Genomic DNA, 19,096 nt, shown 5'->3' with positions numbered 1-19,096 from the left:
CAGGCAAGAACTACAAATCTTATGCAGATTAGGAGTCAGTGACGCATTCCGCGAGTTGAATATTATTACTTGTTTGTTTTTCACATAGGTTATTGTAGTCTTTCATTTTTTAAATCATCGTTCAGTTCACCTCCAAGGCCAGAACAGTCTCATAGCCGCCTATGATGTGTATGTCCAGTGTAATCTTAAATAAACACATTTTCATTTTTGAGGAGATCTGGCAACACTTTCTTGTTTTCTAAATAGAATAAATAGCTCACAAATGCTTCAATTCAGCAATGTACAAGCAAAGACTAAGATCAGGGTTTTTCTCTTTCTTCTGTGACACATAATTAGATAATTAAGATGTGGGCTTTTAAATATACTTTGCAAAACAAGAATTGTACTTAAATTGCACATTTTACTATTATTTAATTATTATCTCTGCCTCTTCAGGATTGAGTTTGTTTCCTGCCAGACTCACAATCATGGTTACTACACTGGCATCCAAACCTGGACTGCAAGGTTTACCTTTGATTGTTTCTAAGATGGACTGTCTAAGATGGACTAAGTTGGACTGTTGGAAATGTTAAAAATGTATCTACGGGTAAATGCGGCTATCGGCTATTAATCACTTGTAATGATAGGTGTAACCAGACGGCCCAAAACATTGGACGAAGGCAAACCCTATGACTGTAGATCAAGTGCTGTAGTATAAACATTGCCGACGCAACTAAAAGTTCCAGGGCTTCTGCACTATTGTTTGTAGTGTAATGCAGCATCTTTGCTAAATCTTACTTTCTATTCTAGTAACTATGCACTAAGTCACTATTCTGTATCACATTTGTGCACTTGTGCACATTTGTGATGGAGCCTGGGATGAGAGCGAGTCTCCTTGATCAAATGAACACTGAAGTCTCATTCCCAGAGGTTAGCCTCACTGCTGAGTGACAGCGCAACGGAGTGGGTGCCGGGAATTAGCAGAGAGAGAGACGGTGAGCGGAGTGGTGATGTACGGGCAGAGGAGTGATGAAGCCACGTGACCCAGCCTCAGGGTCCAGGACACAACAGGGAGTCCTCTTTGGGCTGACTTACGTGAAGGAGGTGGTGTCTGTGTGTGTGTGTGTGTGTGTGTGTGTGTGTGTGTGTGTGTGTGTGTGTGTGTGTGTGTGTGTGTGTGTGTGTGTGTGTGTGTGTGCGCGCGCGCGCGCGTTTGTGTAACAACACAACCAAGAATCACATTTATTAACCTACTTTGTCTTCAATCCAAAACTGCTCTCATTCAGTATTTTAAAAAAAAATCCTTATATTCCCTGATGAAATCAGTGAAAACAACCAATAATGTAATCTTTACCTAAACACCGTCATTCTCATTGGGAATAGACTCTAATCATCCATTCAGTTCTGCTTAATATATAAACTGCTCCTGGACCAAGCTAGTCGGTTCCTGTTCTGTCTTGTACCACTGTGTGCCACTCATCTCATTCCATCCCCTGCGTAATAAATTGATTCGTTACCAGTTGAAAATTGCAGTGAAAAAGAGTGTGAAATATTGCCATCCTGATCACTGTACTTGTGCTCTAGCGAGGGGATTGGTGGTGTGTGTGGGAGGGAGGGTGGGACGAGGTGATAAGAGGGGCTCCTAGTAAGGCTCCACAGACAGAGAGATCACCGGGTTCCCGCTTCACCTACTGTGTCCTGAAAAGAGACATCACTTCTCTCTCTCACACACACTTTCTCTTTCTCTCTCTCTCTCTCTCTCTCTCTCTCTCTGTCTGAATCTGTACCTGCACTGTGTGATTTCCTCTTTCCTGCTCACACCATCTCACTCGCTCTCTTTCTCTGAAGCCACCCACACGCAGCCCGCTTTCTCAAGAACAAATGCGAGGCACGCGCTTGCTATCGGCCAGCCTTCCACAGGCCTGTGTGGGCTTCTGGGGTTGGAGGAATATCAACAACGCGGAAGACGGAGGAGAGAACAGCACCAGCCATCAGGCCCATCTGGACCCCATCCCCCTCACTCCCACTTCCTGTCACACACACACACGTACATTACACAAGGGGAACGGGGACAGTGTGTGACAGGGTGTCACATGAAAGTAAGGGGAATATTAATAATCTGCCATAGGATTATACAACATTACACTAGCAAATGAGTTACATTAATCTGGCCACTGTCATTGTGATTGCCACAAAAATACATAATTAACAGTTAACAGTTATATTGTTTTAGTAAAGCCTTTTCAGGTTTTCTGAGTGAACTGGTTGAATACATGCATTTGAAGTTAAAACCATGAATTGGTGCAACATTTTCAAAATAATACATGCGCGAGCTGGAGAATGTAACAGTCCTTCACACATGTACACTCAGACACATCAATAACAGGACTAACGTCATATAAATAACATGGGAATAAAAAACAAGGCATTTGAGGACTGCCATGTTGACAGACACACTGAACCAAAAGGCCCTACAAGACAAGGTTAGAACCCAGCGGATGGCTGAATTTGGTTCCAGTGATTTATCATAGCCCGTGTGTAGGTCCCAAGAGCTGCTATTGTGTTGTGCTACACTGTGCTCCCATAAATGAGCATAGCTTAAATTGTGCAATTAGAGCCAGAAAAATGTCACAACACCGTAGATATTTACTACTTTGAGGATACTGACATTTGCTTGTTAACTCACTCTGCAAAATGTTGCTGGGATAAATATGTGATTATTTATCACAAGCATAGAAACTCCATACAAATTGTCATCAGTCTACTTCAAATATTTTGATATCAGTGTACAGGCATTAGCTACTGCACGTATATTCAGTTATTTCCATACATCATATACATGTTTCCGACGTTCAGAATAGATTAAGAGGCAAGCTGTGTCCTCTGCTCTGCCTTGTTTCACAAAACTGAACAAACAGTGTGAGCAGTACGTGACTGACACAGCTGCTCTCTAGCTGAGGTACTGTACCTAGCTGAATCAACATCAGCTCCGGCTGTTCAGCTCACCACTCTCAGCTCTCGTACTTTTACCTCCACGGTGAAGAAATAGGAAAGATAATGTAAAAACATTAGGAGATAATAGAGAAGAAAACCCCAATCAAATATAACTGCTGAGTACATTATTCATGTGGGTGTAAGTGTGTGTCTGTGTGGGGGTGGAGGTGTGGGAGAAAGGGAGTTGAATATCCCTAGCACGTGAAACAAATGGTTCACGTTTTCTGCAGTATTTCCATGAATTGTTAACGAGGTAGACTTCGCTCGTGCATCTCAGGAACGCTGATTTAGAGGCGTTTTACTGCTTTACTCTGAGCGAACATCGCCGTCCCTATAGAAGCAATAACATCGACCATTCTGAAAGGTGTGGCGGGCTAGCTGGAGCTCCATTAAGACACTACTGCCATTTACAATGGAGGCGTTTCCTTCGAAAAAGCTCTGTTTCCTGCTAATATTACGCTAACCATGACCACAATCTGATATTGCCTAGATATCAACGTACGTTTCAGCAACCTTTTAAGGTTTTCGTCCGATGAATAGCCTACTTGCGACAACTGCTGCATTTTTTATGTGTAATTGTGTCTCTGATGATGAATGACATGTTTTTCTATTGCTGACCACAAATGTATTGTATGTATTTATAAAATCACCTGCATAACAAGGCGTAGACACTGTAGATTTCACACGCATTTTTTGCCATTCAGTGAGCATGTTACAAACGTTTATCTGCCAGCTGCTGTTGTGATGAGGAGCTACTAAAGGCGAGCAGCACGCTGGATGTCAGTAAGATACGAGGATTCAACTTTTTAAAACAATTAGCTTGCAATAACCAGTTTGCACCCTGCAAACTGAGATAGTTGACTGGAGATCAGCCCACCATAAGAAACTCTCTCGCAGAGACACGTCTTTACACCCAGTAGGATAAGTAGGTGGAACACCTATGTTTCATTCAACAGTTCCGTGGAGAGTAGCTATCGAGAATAATGTGTTATTATTGCGATGCTGACCAGTAAGAACATTTCATCCTTCCTTGGCCTCTGTTATTAGCACTAGCGTTTTACGTGATGGCCACGTCCATACCCCTGGCTAAGGTCTAAATACAGACTAGCATATATTCTGCTATGCTAATGTCTCAACTAAAACTACTACTCTTTATGCTATAGAACCAGAAGACTGCATGTAGTCTCGTTACATTAATGTGAGGCTATAAGGCTTTCGACATAAATAAACAAAATGCCAACAGTTACTCTTTTTGCATAAATGCAACCATTTAAAAGGCTACGAATAGCTAACAGGCTATAGAATGTTTGAATAAATCTATCTGTTGAGGACGCACTCCTTAAAATACAGTTTATGTCCACCGAACTGCAAAGAACCGCCCAAGGAGTACCTGTTAATCCCCAGGCCGGGTCCGCTACCGGTGCCACCGACTGGCGCACCATTGCTGGGCTTGATGAGCTGTCCAGCGCCCGCCGGTGCTGAAATAGAACCCGGAGCCCCCGCTGTAGGAGCAGCGGAGCCCGGTTGCCCCGGCTGGCCCTCTCCTTCCACGCTTCCTTCGTTCCCCATGATTTCGGGATGCGAAACGGAGGGCAGTGACGATATTTAATGAGGAGTCTTGTATTGTAATAATAAAAACTCAAAAAACTCAACGTAGCTCCTCTTCCGCCATCATCGCTTACAATCCAGCATCCTGCACGGAACACGCACGCGCGATGGTGGGAAGGCCGATTGAGCACGCGCGCCGACTCTAGAGGCAACAGGCAAGAGAGGGAGGGGGAAGGGGGCGAGTACGCGCGCTTGTCCCAGATCTCTGTTTCTCGGGTTTTAGTCAGAGTGGACCGGTCACGCGCGAGGGTTGAAACTGATGAGTTGGGTGCCCTGATAGATGGGCCAGTCAGTTCGCCATAAAAAGCTGAAATGTTTGTAAATGTGGGCTTCACTCATCAATACCCTGGTGAATTAATAATGCCTACATATAGTAGCCCTACATTGCATTAACACTCGGTTAATTTGGTCAGGTACCCATAAAGTTCTGCAGTAGACTAGTCTGTACGTGCTCTCCATACTGCGCACTGATCCACCAGAGACTCGCCATCATTAGAATGCGTGTGAAACAGCTTGGACTGCTTGAGAGCACTTTGAAGTAAATGTGCACTTGTTTTATCCGCTGGCTTCTGCATAATGATGGTGAGAGATGTGGAGCCTTTGTTGTGATGCCAGTTTTCCTGCACAGTGCATATAAGAGGAGACCATCCTCATGGTCACACAAAAATTACCTTTCAGCAACTTTCCTCAGACATCCACTGGGCCCTAGAGGAAGAAGCAGGACTGACTGGATTATTGATCAGACTGAACCAGTGTCTCTCGCTCTTGAACTTGAATTTATATTAATTGACTTTGAGCACAGATTTGCAGCCTTACAGACTCATAAGGAGATAACTAGGCAGACGGGCATGAAGAAACATAGACAGAGACCGGTAGAGCAGCATCCCCTCTAGCAACTACACCGACTGAGAGGGTGGCAATGGCAGGAAGCTCCAGGTGAGATTAGAAGTTCATCCAAGTTCAGGATGCAGGACAAGTCCTCTTTTATGGCCATGAGGTTAGGGTTGATGCTCTGGCCAGGTGAGAACCAGTATGCTTCACTGTGTAATGTATTTAGTCTGAATAGTGGGATTTAGCCAATCGACTTCATTGACTGTGTAAATCGTGCCTGGGTGTGTTTGTGTATCCTTAAAAGTGCACTATGTTATAGAATATGTCAAGTATTTAATGTGATTTGTAGTAGCATATAGAGGCTGAGGCAATATTTATTGTTGAATTGTATTGGAATATAGTATTGGAATGGATGTTCATGTTCATGTTGAGTAGAAAAGGTATGACACACAGGAAGCGTTGTTTGCTGAGTTTATTATGCATACCACATCCTAAAAAGATGTGTAGACTGTTAGATGTGTCTCAGTAGACTGACTCTACTTAGTGCAGAGTTATGGAATCTGTGTTTTGGTTGTTTTTCAATTTTCAGGTCTCCTTTCATCTTAAGGCCAATAAGTGGTATGTATCGGCAAACCAGATTTTTTTTTTGCACCCCTAAATCCCAAATCCCCAAGAAATCTGGCAGCTCTCAGCGACTGAAACCCATCAGTGTCAGACTTGAATGGACAAAAAGACTTGGATAGAAAATCGGTAGCAGTCAAATGAGATGCCACAGAAGCACTGCAAACAAAACCAAAAGAAAATGACATCAGGAAAACATCTATCTGTGCACTGACACATAACGCCATATAGAATCAATGGAGCTCTGGAATCCTGACAAGAATGCAAACTCTACCCACTGGCACTTGGCACTCAGATGGAAGGACATTTCAGCAACAGACAGTAAGTCAAGAACTGGCCCAGCGCCTGTGTTCATCTCTGGGCATCCAGCTTTGCAGCAGGCCACTTCACTCACTGGCAGAGAGAGGCCACACAACAAATATGCCATTTATTCTGGTGTTTGGCATTTAAACAGTGCCTTGCAATGATTCAGTTGCGCCACAAGCTTGTTGACTTTTGGACAAAGCTGTTTTCTGTGGGGTTTTGTTGAGTTTAGACTGAATGGTTTCTTGCTTCTAGGTTTTGTGCTCAGCTGTTTTGTTGAGTGTTTGCATATGAGAATGTTTAAGGATGCCTATGTCATGAGTGTTTTCGGCTTGTACAATGCAAAACCTTGTATCTCACATTTTAGTGTTTAAAATATTTTTTTCTTTGGATCAACAGTATGACATCCTCGATGTGCTTTACACGTACGAAGTTCTGTGGCAAAATTCACACCGGGGAACAGGTGTGTAGTTTTGTGTAGTAGCGTGTTGCATGATGTGGCAGCATGACTGAGAAAGCAAAAGTTGATTTAAAGATTGTGTGAAATCCTCTCCATGACAGATGGTGTAGAGTCTTGACTATATCATCATACAGACATCCCCGTTAACACAGTCCTTGGTGCAAACCCTAGTAAGTCCTGAGTTGGGGTTTGTTTTTGGGACAGACTAAACCAGGGCTTTTTAAATGCTCAGGTTAGATATTGCCCAAAGCTAGATTAACCATTTCACATAATTTATCAAGCATCCTAATTGAATTGCATATATATAGTATGTTAAGTCATATTGGTGAATGAAATTCCACTTGGCCCGTGTTGTCCTGGTGGGTGATGTTCCCCTAATTGGAAACCTGTGAGCAGGTACTCATTTTGAATGCACTTCTCCATCTAGAGGATTGTCCATGCTACTGCAACTGCCTTGCCTCATTGCCCCTTGACTGGTGGTCCTTTTGCAGCTCACAGAGTGACACCGAGCAGGTGAAACCAAACCAATAGCAGCTTCATCCAGTTTTTCTGAAGAGCTTCTGTCTTTTTTTGCTTTTGTCGTCATCAATCTGATTGGCTCAGACAGGACATGCAGAAAACACCTTAAATGTAAAAAGTATGGATGCTTGTTGCAGCATGAACATCTGACTAGTCCTTTACGAGACTAATACACAGAAAGATTCAACAGTCTCTTAAATCAGTCAGTTAGATGGTTAGTTTAGTTTAGCCGTTTTCTTTTTTGTTTTGTTGAATCACATGGTCCCCATCACAGAGGAATCTAAGGGGTCTCTGGTGTCTCCTCAAGCTATTCACTGCAGCTTAGCTTAGTATGGTCATGGACGTTTCCTGCGGTCTCCTGTCCTCCCTCCCCCCCCCCCCCCCGGCTGGTGGCCCTTCCACAGCTCTGATTCTGAGCAGGTGACACTAAGCAAAATGACAGCTTCATCCAGAGCAGATGCAAAAACAGCTATGCTTTTTGCTGTTCGGGGCTTTCTCTTTCGATACAAAAATGTTTGGACTCACACAATTGGATTCTTTCATTACTTCTTTTTTTTATTACTTTATTACAACACTTACATTTGCCAAGAGACAGAGGCCTCAGAGAAAGGAGATAGTATGGAGCTGACATACAAATACATATTTACAGAAGCCTTGTCTAACCAGACACACGCAGACGCCCACACACACACACGGACGCACACGCCCCCACACACACACGCACGCGCACGCACACGCACACACACGCCCCCACACACACACGCACGCGCACGCACACACACACGCACACGCCCACACACACGCACAGAAATATGCTAAGAGCAAGAGGAAGAAAATCTTGTGGCTTGTAATAAAACACTGATAATGTACACATCAAAAGTTCAAACAACAATATCCCACCTCCACCTCCCCTTTAAAAAACAGCAGGGAGAGCAAGGCTTCCACATGATCAACATTCTCACACTACATGAATAAGTCCTGTCTGCAACCCCTAACAGCCCAATAATAACATCAACATGTTTCATAAAAAAAGAAAAATATTTTCATTGGCATTTCTTTGAAAGGGATCCATCATTAGCTACTTCAGAGGCAAAGTACATTTCCCTTTCGATTAGAAATGGTTTCCTACAGGGCACCTGGATAGATTGGCCCTACCAGGCATACAATGCCAGCGTCAACAGGAGCAGTACGCAGTATGAAGAAGTCTTTCAGTATGACAGTATGTTCTCCCTAAAGTTGCCTTTAAGAGCTTCTTTCCTTTGTCCCCTGTTGTTATCATCAATCTGATTGGCTCAGACAGGACATGCTGAAAACATTCATGTAAAAAGTATGGATGACTTGTCACAGCGTGAACATTTGACTGGTCCTTTACGAGACCAATTCACAGAAAGAGTCAGCAGTCTCTAAAATCAGTCGGTGAATTTCATACATTTTCTGTTTGTGATTTTTTTTGTTGTTGTTGCAAAGGACAGAGTTGGGAGGATTGCAGTTATATTAAACTACTTGCAAGGTTCTGCGATTGTTGAATCACATGGTCCCCATATCCCAGCGGAATCTGAGGCGTCTCTGGTTTCTCCTCCAGTTCTTCACTGGCGCTTCGCTTTGTATGGTCGCGAACGTTTCCTGCGGTCTGGCTTCCTCTGCTTGTGTAGCCGGCCAATGCTCACACCCTGACGGCGGCGTACGGAGATGTTCTGCTCCACAAGGTTGGCCAGCATACCTGTGCACAAGCGGTCAGCACGCATTAGTTCAAGGAGGAAAGAAAATAAGGAAAGACTAGCATTCAGTTACCAAAACCAGGGCTCAGTTTTCAACGATCAGGCGTAGGGTTAGAGTTAGAGGCTTTATCGTAAACGGTGTTATTTATCGGACGGCGTGTGTTATCGGCAAACGTTCGCGTTGTCATGTTAACCCATTATTAAACTGAGCATATCGATTGTTAATCCATTATTAAACGTAGCATTTTGATTGTTTAACAGAACGGCCGATGTTTGACACTGTCCGATAACTGACATAGCTACACTACATGCTTGATCTGGGATTGCATTGTCCTGCATTTAATAGTGCCCAAATCATTTAATAGTGCCCAAATCATTTAATAGTGCCCAAATCATTCTCAAATTACTCCTGAAACACACCAACAAAGAAGGGTCTGCAAAAGACAGCCAGGGTATGACTGGGCCACTGAGAGACATCTGGTTTCATTTGGCCAAAGAACTAAAATAAGGGAAATGACAAGGGCCTTGAGAATAACTGAGCTTCTGAGGCAGGCAGACCGGTTCGACACCCGAATTAGCGAGCAACAAGCTCCCTATACTGAGCACTTTTCTTTAAAGCTTTGGCAGCTTTGGCAAGAAACTCATTTAGGGAGCAGCAGCTCCAGAAAAGCCAGATGAGAGGCAGGAATGTGTGCGTGAGAGGCCAGTGAGAGAGCTGACGTCACAGGGGGAGAGAGAGAGAGAGAGAGAGAGAGAGAGAGAGAGAGAGAGAGAGACAACAGAGCTGAAGTGACTGAGAGGGAGAGAAAGTAAGAGTAAGTAAGAGAGAGAGAGAGAGAGAGAGAGAATGGTGAAAGGAGGGTGAGAGATGAGGGGGAGCAGATTTTTCGCTCTAATCTCCTCAGCTGTGGGTGTCTCGCGCAGTAGGGAGCTGAGGCCGGGCTGCAGGAGATTAGGGCACTCATAAAAAAAAATCCCATTTCAGGGGAACCATGACGGGAGGGGTAGAGGACATGATGACATGCAAGAGAGGCAGCGGTGGAGTCTTACCCTCCTGTGCCAGCATGGTGATGAAGGTGCAGATGAACTCGTCGTAGTTGTGCGTCCTCCGCTGATCATCAATCTGGGAAGGAAGGAACCAGTGAGTGTCAACTCTTTCATCATAGTCATCACTATGGTCATTAACATCACACTCATCTCACCGTTATTTTCAAAATTCAGACTGAGGAGATGGGCATCTCTGGTTCTTCACAAAGCCTTGCTAATGGTCATTTGAACCTGCTTACACAGCAGCACTCTCCTGCTGTTTTAGACCTGCTAGGCCCTAATCCATGTTCAACTAGGACACCACGAGTAGACAAGCTCAGCATATCTCATTGAAAAAAGCGGAATATCTTAAAACCATATATTATGGCTGCCATCACTAATAATTCAATACTTCCATCCGAATGTACATTATATGGGATGCTGGATATTTTTTACACTGTTTCAACATTTCAAATGGATAGAGTATACTGAATACACTGTTTTTTAAATGAGATGCTAATCAAGACTTCCTCTGCTGAGACCTGCGCCAGTTAGTGGGAGGACATGTCAGTCGTAGAACATCGGCGAGGCACTTCAGAGAGATGTTTGTTGTGGTGCAGTGAATCCCCTGGAGAGAGTTCTCAGGGCTCTTGAACACTGCATGGCAGAGCCATTCTCACACACACACAGCCTTGCCTTATATTTCTTCCTCTTCTCCACCTCCTCACGCAGACACTGCTCGTAGTTGGAGATCTCCGCCTCGACGTACTTCAGCAAGGCCAGCAGCTCCTGCAATGAGGACAACAAACCATTCAGGCTTACAACCCCCCGCAATCTTCACACTCCAATGACAGTCACAAAAGAAACCATTTTGTGACAAAAAGGGCAAAAATGGAGGAGGACTGTTTGAACATTCATGACGTGTGTGTGTGTGTGTGTGTGTGTGTGTGTGAAGACTCAGTCAGTAGATGAGACATAGTAAATAGGAAATAACAGGGGAAAAGAAGATGAATCTGTACTTTCCCTTGTGATGGTCTAAAACCACAACTCTTAAAAGGCTTGGCTATGAGAATATTCAACACACACATCAATTTAAAACCATTAAATGCTCAGTTACAAAGGATGTAACATTTCACTGCTGAGGAATTACTAAAACCACACATAGCCCTGATGCGGCTGTCAACCATAACTCCTATGAAGAGCTATATCTACCCAATTCTAAAACAGCATCTGCTCTGATTCCAGGAATGATAATAAAGCTGACGTGAGTATGTACACATCAGAATTATTCCATATTAACAAACCAATTATGTAAGTTAACTTACACACAGAAGTTGCATAGTGGTGGTCTGAGCCAGACACAGCAGTGAGAATGGTCTTTGATCTAAAAGTAAGGCCGATCATAGGCACACCGTGGGCCTTGTGAGGACAGTTAGTAGGTCCTTCTACCTCCTCAGAGTGGACAGTAACAGACTTACCTTCGGAGAGTACTTCTCCCCCTGGGGCTTGAGAGCGTCTTTGTTGGGCTTGACGTCTGCTGGCTCGGTGCCCTCCTCCTCCTCCTTCACCTCCACTGACGGACCCTCCTTCCCCTCCTCCTTTAGGGCTGGGCTGCTCCCCTTCTCCACGGGGCCCCCTCTCTTAGTGCCCTCCACCCCTGCGTCTAGGGGGACACAGAGCCATCTTAGCAGTCTAGTGGGCTTACAACTGATTTCCAGCAGGGGAAATTTCATGTTTGTGCACGGATATTTGTGCAGTCATCAATATATAATGACACCTTAAACCCATGTCTGTGGTTGTGTGTGTATGGATTACTGTATATGTGTGTGTATATATTTCAGTATGCATATATGTGTATGACTAACAGCATCTGTGAAACTGTTTAAATGACTCCTGAGCTACTGTGTGTAAATGACTCCTGAGCTACTGTGTGTAAATGACTCCTGAGCTACTGTGTGTAAATGACTCCTGAGCTACTGTGTGTAAATGTCATGTAAAGAGCATGTGTGCCTCCAAATGAGGGTTAACTGGGTTTTCTGTGTTCATATAGTGAAGCATATACTTGGAAATCCCTACCTGTTATATGTGAGGGCATATGCATTTGAGTGAGTTTATATGTGGTCACAGATATATACATGGAGGCAGATGTGTCTGCCTGTGGGAGTGTGTGAGTGTGTGTGTGTGTGTGTGTGTGTGCCCTTACCTGTGGGGGGCATTGTGTAGATCACCCCATCCTCCTGCAGTTGGAGCACAGAGGTGCTGATGTTGGGCCCCAACTCTCTGACGGCGCGGTTGTGTCGGGCGTCCAGCCGGAGCAGCGCCGTCTCCTCGTCCCCGAAGAGGGCGCGAGTCAGCTGAGCCGCCACGGGGCTGGAGGGCCGCGTGGCCGCCTGGGAGCGCGCCGGCGAGCGCAGCGGCGAGTTGAAGGCGCTGCCGATCTCCGACGCCGTGTCCGTGCTCTCGTTGCTGGGCGTGGGCGAGGGCTGCGAGCCGGCCGTCACGCACACGCGCCCCTCGGTGCGCACCGACAGCGGGGTGCTGCCCCCCCCCGCCCCGGAGGCGGTCGCCGTGGCATCCTTCCGCTGCACCTCCTTCTTGAGTTTCTCTGCCAGCACGCTGAGTGCCAACTGGCCCTCCATGGGCGCGCTAGCACTGCCCGGCCCTGGGCGACTGGCGCCCCGCGTCCTCAGTCCTGCCTTCCGACGGAACCTGACAGAGAGAAAAGACCCACGAGTCAGGGTGAACAGCCTGGGAGCTCAGATACCAATAACAAATTAGATGACATGGAGACAAAACCATCTAGACATAAACACACACGCACGCACGCACACACACTTCTTACCTGCTGGAAGTGGCAGTGGCAGTACACTGTTCCTCCTCTTCATCCTCATAATCATCTTCATCATCTGAGTACGAAGGCTGGGGAGGACCAGGCACCCTGGTGCGCCCCATGCCTGCTGCTAGATCCTCCTCCTCCTGTAAATCACAGCAGCACCACCCAAATTGACTGGAATCAGGCATCCTCAATCAGCAAGTCAAAGCTTTCAAAGCTTTCAAAGCTTTCTATTTACAATAACAAATACATAATTTTAGAGAACTTCTGAAGAAAACAGTTCTGATTGCAGAGGCAGAGCCAGAGCCAGAAATACAGCCAGCATAAACATACACTGCCATCCTAAATAGTACATACTTTCTTTCTTTCTATAAGTTGTTTAGACCCAGTCAATTCCCAGCTGATTCCTATCCACCTGTGGGGGGGGGGCAATCACACCAGTTCACTTCAGCTCTAACCTGCATGGGTGACTTGGCATAGTTGTGGTTGTCGAGGAAAGCAGGGAGCCGCTGAGCGATGGGGTTGGGGCTCGCCGCAGGGGGAAGAGGCACTGCTAATGGAGCGCTGCTAGTGGGCTTAGTGGCCCCCCGACCACGACCTGAAGTAGTCGGGGCTGCAGGGGAGGTCATGCCACCACCATCTGGAGAATCTGAGGGAAGCAGAAAGGAGCGCATGACAAAAACTTAAGTAGGAATGGAATTCTGGTTCGGATGTAGACAGGGATCGTACATGACTGGACTGGGGCTATTTTCCTAGAAGCTATTTTGGGCAACATCTTCACAGGCGATTTCCAAATCATATAAATGAGTAGTACAGCTTGCGTAGTACGCATGATCCCACATCTAACTCAATGCATTAACAATTTGTCAACCGATATTTTTTCATTTGTTAACCTTGGTGTGGTGACCCATTGTTGTGGCAGGATTATTCATGGGAGACCATGCACACATTAAGTCAAATTGCAATCATGCACATGATAAATCTTTTCTAGGGTAAACACTGAAAACGGCAATCTCTCTGCCATAGATCCATCAATAAGCCATGCTAAGAATGACCCTGACTTAAAAGACCAAGAAAATGAAATGGTCTACGGCTACTATTCACTCTCTGTCTCTCCTACCCACTCTTAAGCTGACTTTGTTCTCTCCTGCAGAGTGGGTGTTTTGTTTTCACACTGTAAAATCAAATTGCCAGTTTTGCCAAGTAAAAGAGAGTGAGCGTAATGGTGTTCTCTCTGCCATACTGTAATCACTGCACTCCGCTGACTTCTTGTTCTCAATACCTGTGGGAGGGTTCTGCTCGGCAGCCACTGGCTCAGTCCCTGGCTCCTTCTTGACTACGGGCGGCGTGTCCCCAGGAGAGGAGTCCTGTTGCGGCTGCTTCCGGTCCTGGACCAGCTCTGGCTGAGTCACCCGGATCAACTGGGCATGGAGAGGGGCACAGGGGAAAATCAGTGCAAATCATAAAACTACCCAACTACATAAACCCATACAACTAACAACTTAATATAAAAACAAATATTCTCAGAGATCCATGATAGATATCCATAGATAGACACATCAACACACTACAATAAACATGACCACACAGTAGCCACTGTAATGGTGACACATTAATCAACTAATATTGCATCTGAATGCAATGGATGGTAATGCAGTATTCTAGGTTTACATAGTCACAGACATGCATTTCAGCAATTGAACTACTGCTCAATACCATAAATATACAGACTCATAGTGTCTAAATAGTGATAGTGATAAAAAGAGAAATTTAAGCGATCACAACCTTTCTGACCTGCTGCAGGCCTTCCAGAACCATCTGCCTATTCCGCTTGAGAAGTTCCAGTTTGGACTCGTACTTCATGCGCCGATCCGTCACCACGGCCATCAGGTTGAATCGGATATCGTGGTACGGCTCCCTGAGGAGACACGTGCGACCATTATGTGGGCTCACCCATCTACACCGGCGGACTCACCTGTCTGCGGCACATGAATGAATGTGCAGCTCTGCCTCTGTAAGAGGCCCGAGTCTTACCCTGCTGTGGCCAATCCAATCCTCTCCATGATAACCCGCCGTGCTTTGTCAGTCCACTCTTCCTCCTCTCCCCAAGGCCCTAAAACCGTGTCATGTGCGAAAGTGAAAGGTATATGTGAGAGGACAGATTACAATCACTAGGGACTTCATTGGATGTCACATTTGAGCTGAGTCATGTCATATTTCATCAGCATTATAATAATGGATATATATATCAGCATATTAGAGTTAGTTAAGTTATTAGTTATTTATATTATTCATCACATTAGAGTTAGTTAAGTTATTAGTTATCTATATTATTCATCATATTAGAGTTAGTTAAGTTATTAATTATGTATATTATTCATCATATTAGAGTTAGTTAAGTCATTAGTTATTTATATTATTCATCACATTAGAGTTAGTTAAGTTATTAGTTATCTATATTATTCATCATATGAAGTGCATTTTTACCATGGTCAATAGGATAGGCTTTGAGTCCATCCAGCTCAAACAGTCTGTCCTTGATGGGCACATAGCTGACGAAATGGAAGGCTTCCATCGTCCGCACCGCACTGATGCCATTTTGCTTCTCAGGAAGGTGCCTTGGCTCCGGTCTCCATGGAAACAGGAAAGTAACACACATGACACACAGTCCTCCATCGTCATCCTACACTAGGGCTGCAAATTAATGGAGACGTGTATGCATGCGCATCTGCACTACCTTGCATGGCTATTGTGAGCTCTGGCCAATTCAGGGGCATTTCCAATGGCATAGCCTTTACTCTGCAGGATTCAAAGAACAAACAAATTGTCGTTACTCTCTTTTTGCAGTCTGGACACATCTACATTGCAGGTTACAATGAGAACGGATCGAAGAGAAGCAGATATGTGTGCTCACCTCCGGGCTGAAGCCTTTGGTGAATGCCTTCATTCGGCTCAGGGTGGTGCCCAACCCCACCCCACTGCAGTTGAGGAGCACGCTCAGCAGCGCATGGGTGGCGCAAGAGTTTGGGATCAGCTAAACACATAAACAGACCCAATCAAAGCTTTGAATACAATAATTAAGAGGTGCTCACTTCATTTACATCATCACTCTTCCATTTTCTTTCATGACCTCTCTCCTTTATTATCCCCAAGATGCTCATCATGAATGTAAAGCTTTCGGTGCTTCCACACTTTCACTTTATTCAGTGTTAATAAGTCTGAGATTAATTAGGGCATGTACCACTACTATTTATTAAAGCAATGTGCATCAGCGGATTTAGCTTGTACCTGATGGGCAAAGAACATATCATTGACAATTTCCTCATCAATGACTGAGGTTTCATCCACCAGGGTGGAAACCTTCCTTCTCGACCGTCGCTCCTCAATCCACTTAAACAGGAAGATGAAGCCATACACAGGGCTGTGTAGCACAGGGATGACAGCAAGGTCAGAGAACACCCACTTTGCATGCTCAGTGAAAAAGAAGTTGAAATGAATCAGTCATCTATAACATGGTTGTGATAGTAGTGAGCTGACCTTTGACATTTACTCTGGAGATCATAGATCTCCTCCACCTGAACACCCTTCACTCCTAAAAATGTAAACAGGATATGAAGTATCCAACCTTTCCACGTTATGTTCATCGCCAAAATATGTATATCACAAAAAGTTAGAATTTCGTGAATTTCACTTACCAAAGTCTTCAACCAGGAGGGTAAATAACCCTGGAATTGTAACCGATAATTGTGATTAAAAAAACAAACAAAATACAACGGGATCTCAGCTAGAGGCCCATGTGGTAATTTGCTTACGCTAGTACACAGCAATAATGCTGTCACATGCATACAGACACTTTAGCACAGTCAGACAAATAATGGTCGATTAAAGTTATTGCACAGATACAGAAAATATAGTCAACTTGGTCTTTTAATCAGATGTCCAATAAATGTCTCGCGATGTTTCACCATCTTAATGTATATGAAAACATGAACTAAGCAGAGTCAACGTTTACATTTGACATCTCAAAACGTGCTAACTAGTCTTGATCAAAACTTGTATTACAACTGTATTAACTAGATAACGTTAGCTACAGTACGGACTGACAAATACTTATGTTTATAGAATAGTTTTCCCCACCCACTGAAGTTAACAACTTATTTCACACATCCAATATTAAGGTCTCCACAGCTAATGGTAGCTAACTGGCTAGCAAGATGATTAAGGCTTGAGCTCGTGCATAACAAGTTGCCTTATGATCAAGTCACACTAATGCGTTAAACCCCATAGTAATGATGTCTAAAATCACCAGAAAAGACGGTTAAAGTGCAACGTTTTTTAAGACAGCAAACCCACAATCACGTTAGCATAGCTTCAAGACTGCTACCATTTGCTAGTAATAGTAAGCTACATACCCGGGTCACTCTCGAGTTCCAGCCAGCCTTTATTCATTTTAACAGAGATCGAGTCGTTTGACTCTTAGCTATGTCGTATATCAATCCATGTTATCAAAAGAGATTAAGAAATATGGATATCCGTGTACATTCCAAAAATTGACACCGCTTACAAATAAACACAAAAGAAATGGTTCATGGCGCACACAACCTACGTCATTCACACGCGACTTGATTGTCTGTGTTCGCTATGTTAAAAGTCCCATGGCTTCATCACCTTACAATTACACACTTGCACCCTCGAAGTGCACCTTGTACTGAGCATGTAAAAAAAACTGTAATGTTTTTTCATTCCTTTCTGTCAATAACTTTTTTGAAATATATTTTCTATGGGAATTTTCCATTTCATGCATCATTCTAGGCTACATCAGACTACTTTCAGTCCATAATTTGATTATGTGCTTTAGTTCAAGTTCAAGTTTATTATCATGTACTCATAAAAAGGGCATTTATCATTAATGAAATTCCTTGGGCTCAAGTGTCTGCTCAACTTAAAATAATAAATAAATTACTATAATTTAACTGCTAGAAAAGAAAGTAAGAAAGACAGGATGGAGAAGATATAAATTAAAGTGGCAAGTGCCACTTGCTTTAGTGATAGGTCACAGTTTTTCTATATTATATTTATTTTGGTAAGATATGACTACTGATTTTAAAAACATGTAAACTTGTAGTTAACATGATGCGTGACATTTTTGTTCTGTTTCAGTGCACTTTGAAAGAAAAATGTGAGTTCACTTGTGTAGCGAAAGGAGAGAGCAGTCACCCCACCTAGCCTTGAACCCCGGAGTATGGGGTACCGAACCTGCACCCTGACCACATTTCTAAAGACCCAGGCTTGTTGGTATGGCAGCCAGAGCACATACTCATCCGTAGATACGGCACTCCGTCACAACTTGTATTAAACAACAATCTAGATGAGCTTGCATGCACTGCACATGCACTTGATCCTGTCGTGGGACAACAGGTTGAGCCTGAAAATGTTGCAGGTAGGCACACAGATAGATTGGTTGATAGATAGTTCATGGTCATAAGGTTGACTGATCATTAATTCTTGTTTGTCCTTATAGCTGCATTGGTGCATGATGTCTAGGTCTGGGTCAGTTCAGCATTATACAACAATACTCTATACTGTAGGCCTTTATACTAAACTAGTAAGACCAGGCCTGTGACAGCATGCCTTTGATGTCTACCAGGTAGTGACTTTAAAACACTTCACATACATTAGAGCAAAGATGTAGTGAATAAATAATATTGTCATTCTAAATAACACAGCCACATGATCTGTTCGCCAGTGGACCAAAGGTCCCAAAGTGGGATCAGCCTATGAATGCGTCATGTTGTTGACTACATCATTACTACAATAGAAGGTGTGTGAACACTACCGTATGGTCATTGAATATCATAGGTGTAGCAAAAAGGTGTGTGGAGAAATTCAAAATAATCATTAATTGGGTCTTTAAAATAATGCATGTGTTTGGGGAAAAACTGAATTGTACATTCATTTTGAGTGCATAACAAACACGTAAGAAACATATTTAGGCTAGGTATAAAGTAAACATAAAGGTTGTTGTTTTAGCCTTTTCTCTTGCATGCAATTGTTTTCTGTATTATTTTATTGTTGAATGTATCAGACACTAAACCTTAAAGGACGACTAGGGTTTTGAGTCCCTGGTGTTGAAAGCTCTGCCCCAAACATCAAACTTGATATTTTTTTTGAATATTATTACTTTAAGCTTCCTTAAAGTATTAC

General features: G+C 43.9%; 2 protein-coding genes across 4 annotated transcripts in view; both read right to left on the bottom strand.

The window, feature by feature from the left end:
- The window catches only part of bsnb (bassoon (presynaptic cytomatrix protein) b), a 71,328-nt gene extending 66,626 nt beyond the window's left edge, over positions 1 to 4,702 (bottom strand). Inside the window, exon 1 of the mRNA XM_031568353.2 lies at positions 4,364 to 4,702. Coding sequence (XP_031424213.1) covers positions 4,364 to 4,542 — 179 coding nt within the window. The 5' untranslated portion in view covers positions 4,543 to 4,702. The remainder of the gene's footprint in view (positions 1 to 4,363) is intronic.
- Positions 4,703 to 8,081: 3,379 nt separating this feature from the next.
- bap1 (BRCA1 associated protein-1 (ubiquitin carboxy-terminal hydrolase)) lies at positions 8,082 to 17,520 on the bottom strand. 3 transcript variants are annotated; one of them, XM_012831168.3, is made up of 17 exons: positions 17,305 to 17,520; positions 16,588 to 16,617; positions 16,430 to 16,484; positions 16,181 to 16,313; positions 15,807 to 15,926; positions 15,630 to 15,691; positions 15,380 to 15,522; positions 14,927 to 15,005; positions 14,678 to 14,810; positions 14,175 to 14,313; positions 13,351 to 13,541; positions 12,902 to 13,035; positions 12,263 to 12,768; positions 11,538 to 11,722; positions 10,756 to 10,848; positions 10,084 to 10,156; positions 8,082 to 9,035 (listed from the first exon to the last, which is right to left on the bottom strand). In XM_012831168.3, exons 1-17 carry the CDS (start codon positions 17,339 to 17,341, stop codon positions 8,902 to 8,904), a joined length of 2,247 nt encoding a protein of 748 aa, XP_012686622.2. In that variant the 5' UTR covers positions 17,342 to 17,520; the 3' UTR covers positions 8,082 to 8,901. The 3 variants fall into 3 exon arrangements, with proteins under 3 accessions (XP_012686622.2, XP_031424244.1, XP_031424245.1); XM_031568384.2 differs by having other exon boundaries at positions 11,538 to 11,716; XM_031568385.2 differs by having other exon boundaries at positions 14,687 to 14,810.
- Between the last annotated feature and the right edge of the window lie 1,576 nt (positions 17,521 to 19,096).

The sequence above is a fragment of the Clupea harengus genome, chromosome 5, assembly GCF_900700415.2.
Source record: "Clupea harengus chromosome 5, Ch_v2.0.2, whole genome shotgun sequence".
In the NCBI taxonomy this organism is placed as follows: domain Eukaryota; kingdom Metazoa; phylum Chordata; class Actinopteri; order Clupeiformes; family Clupeidae; genus Clupea; species Clupea harengus.
Note: the sequence above shows the minus strand (reverse complement) of the source record. Positions and strands in the feature narration are given on the sequence as shown.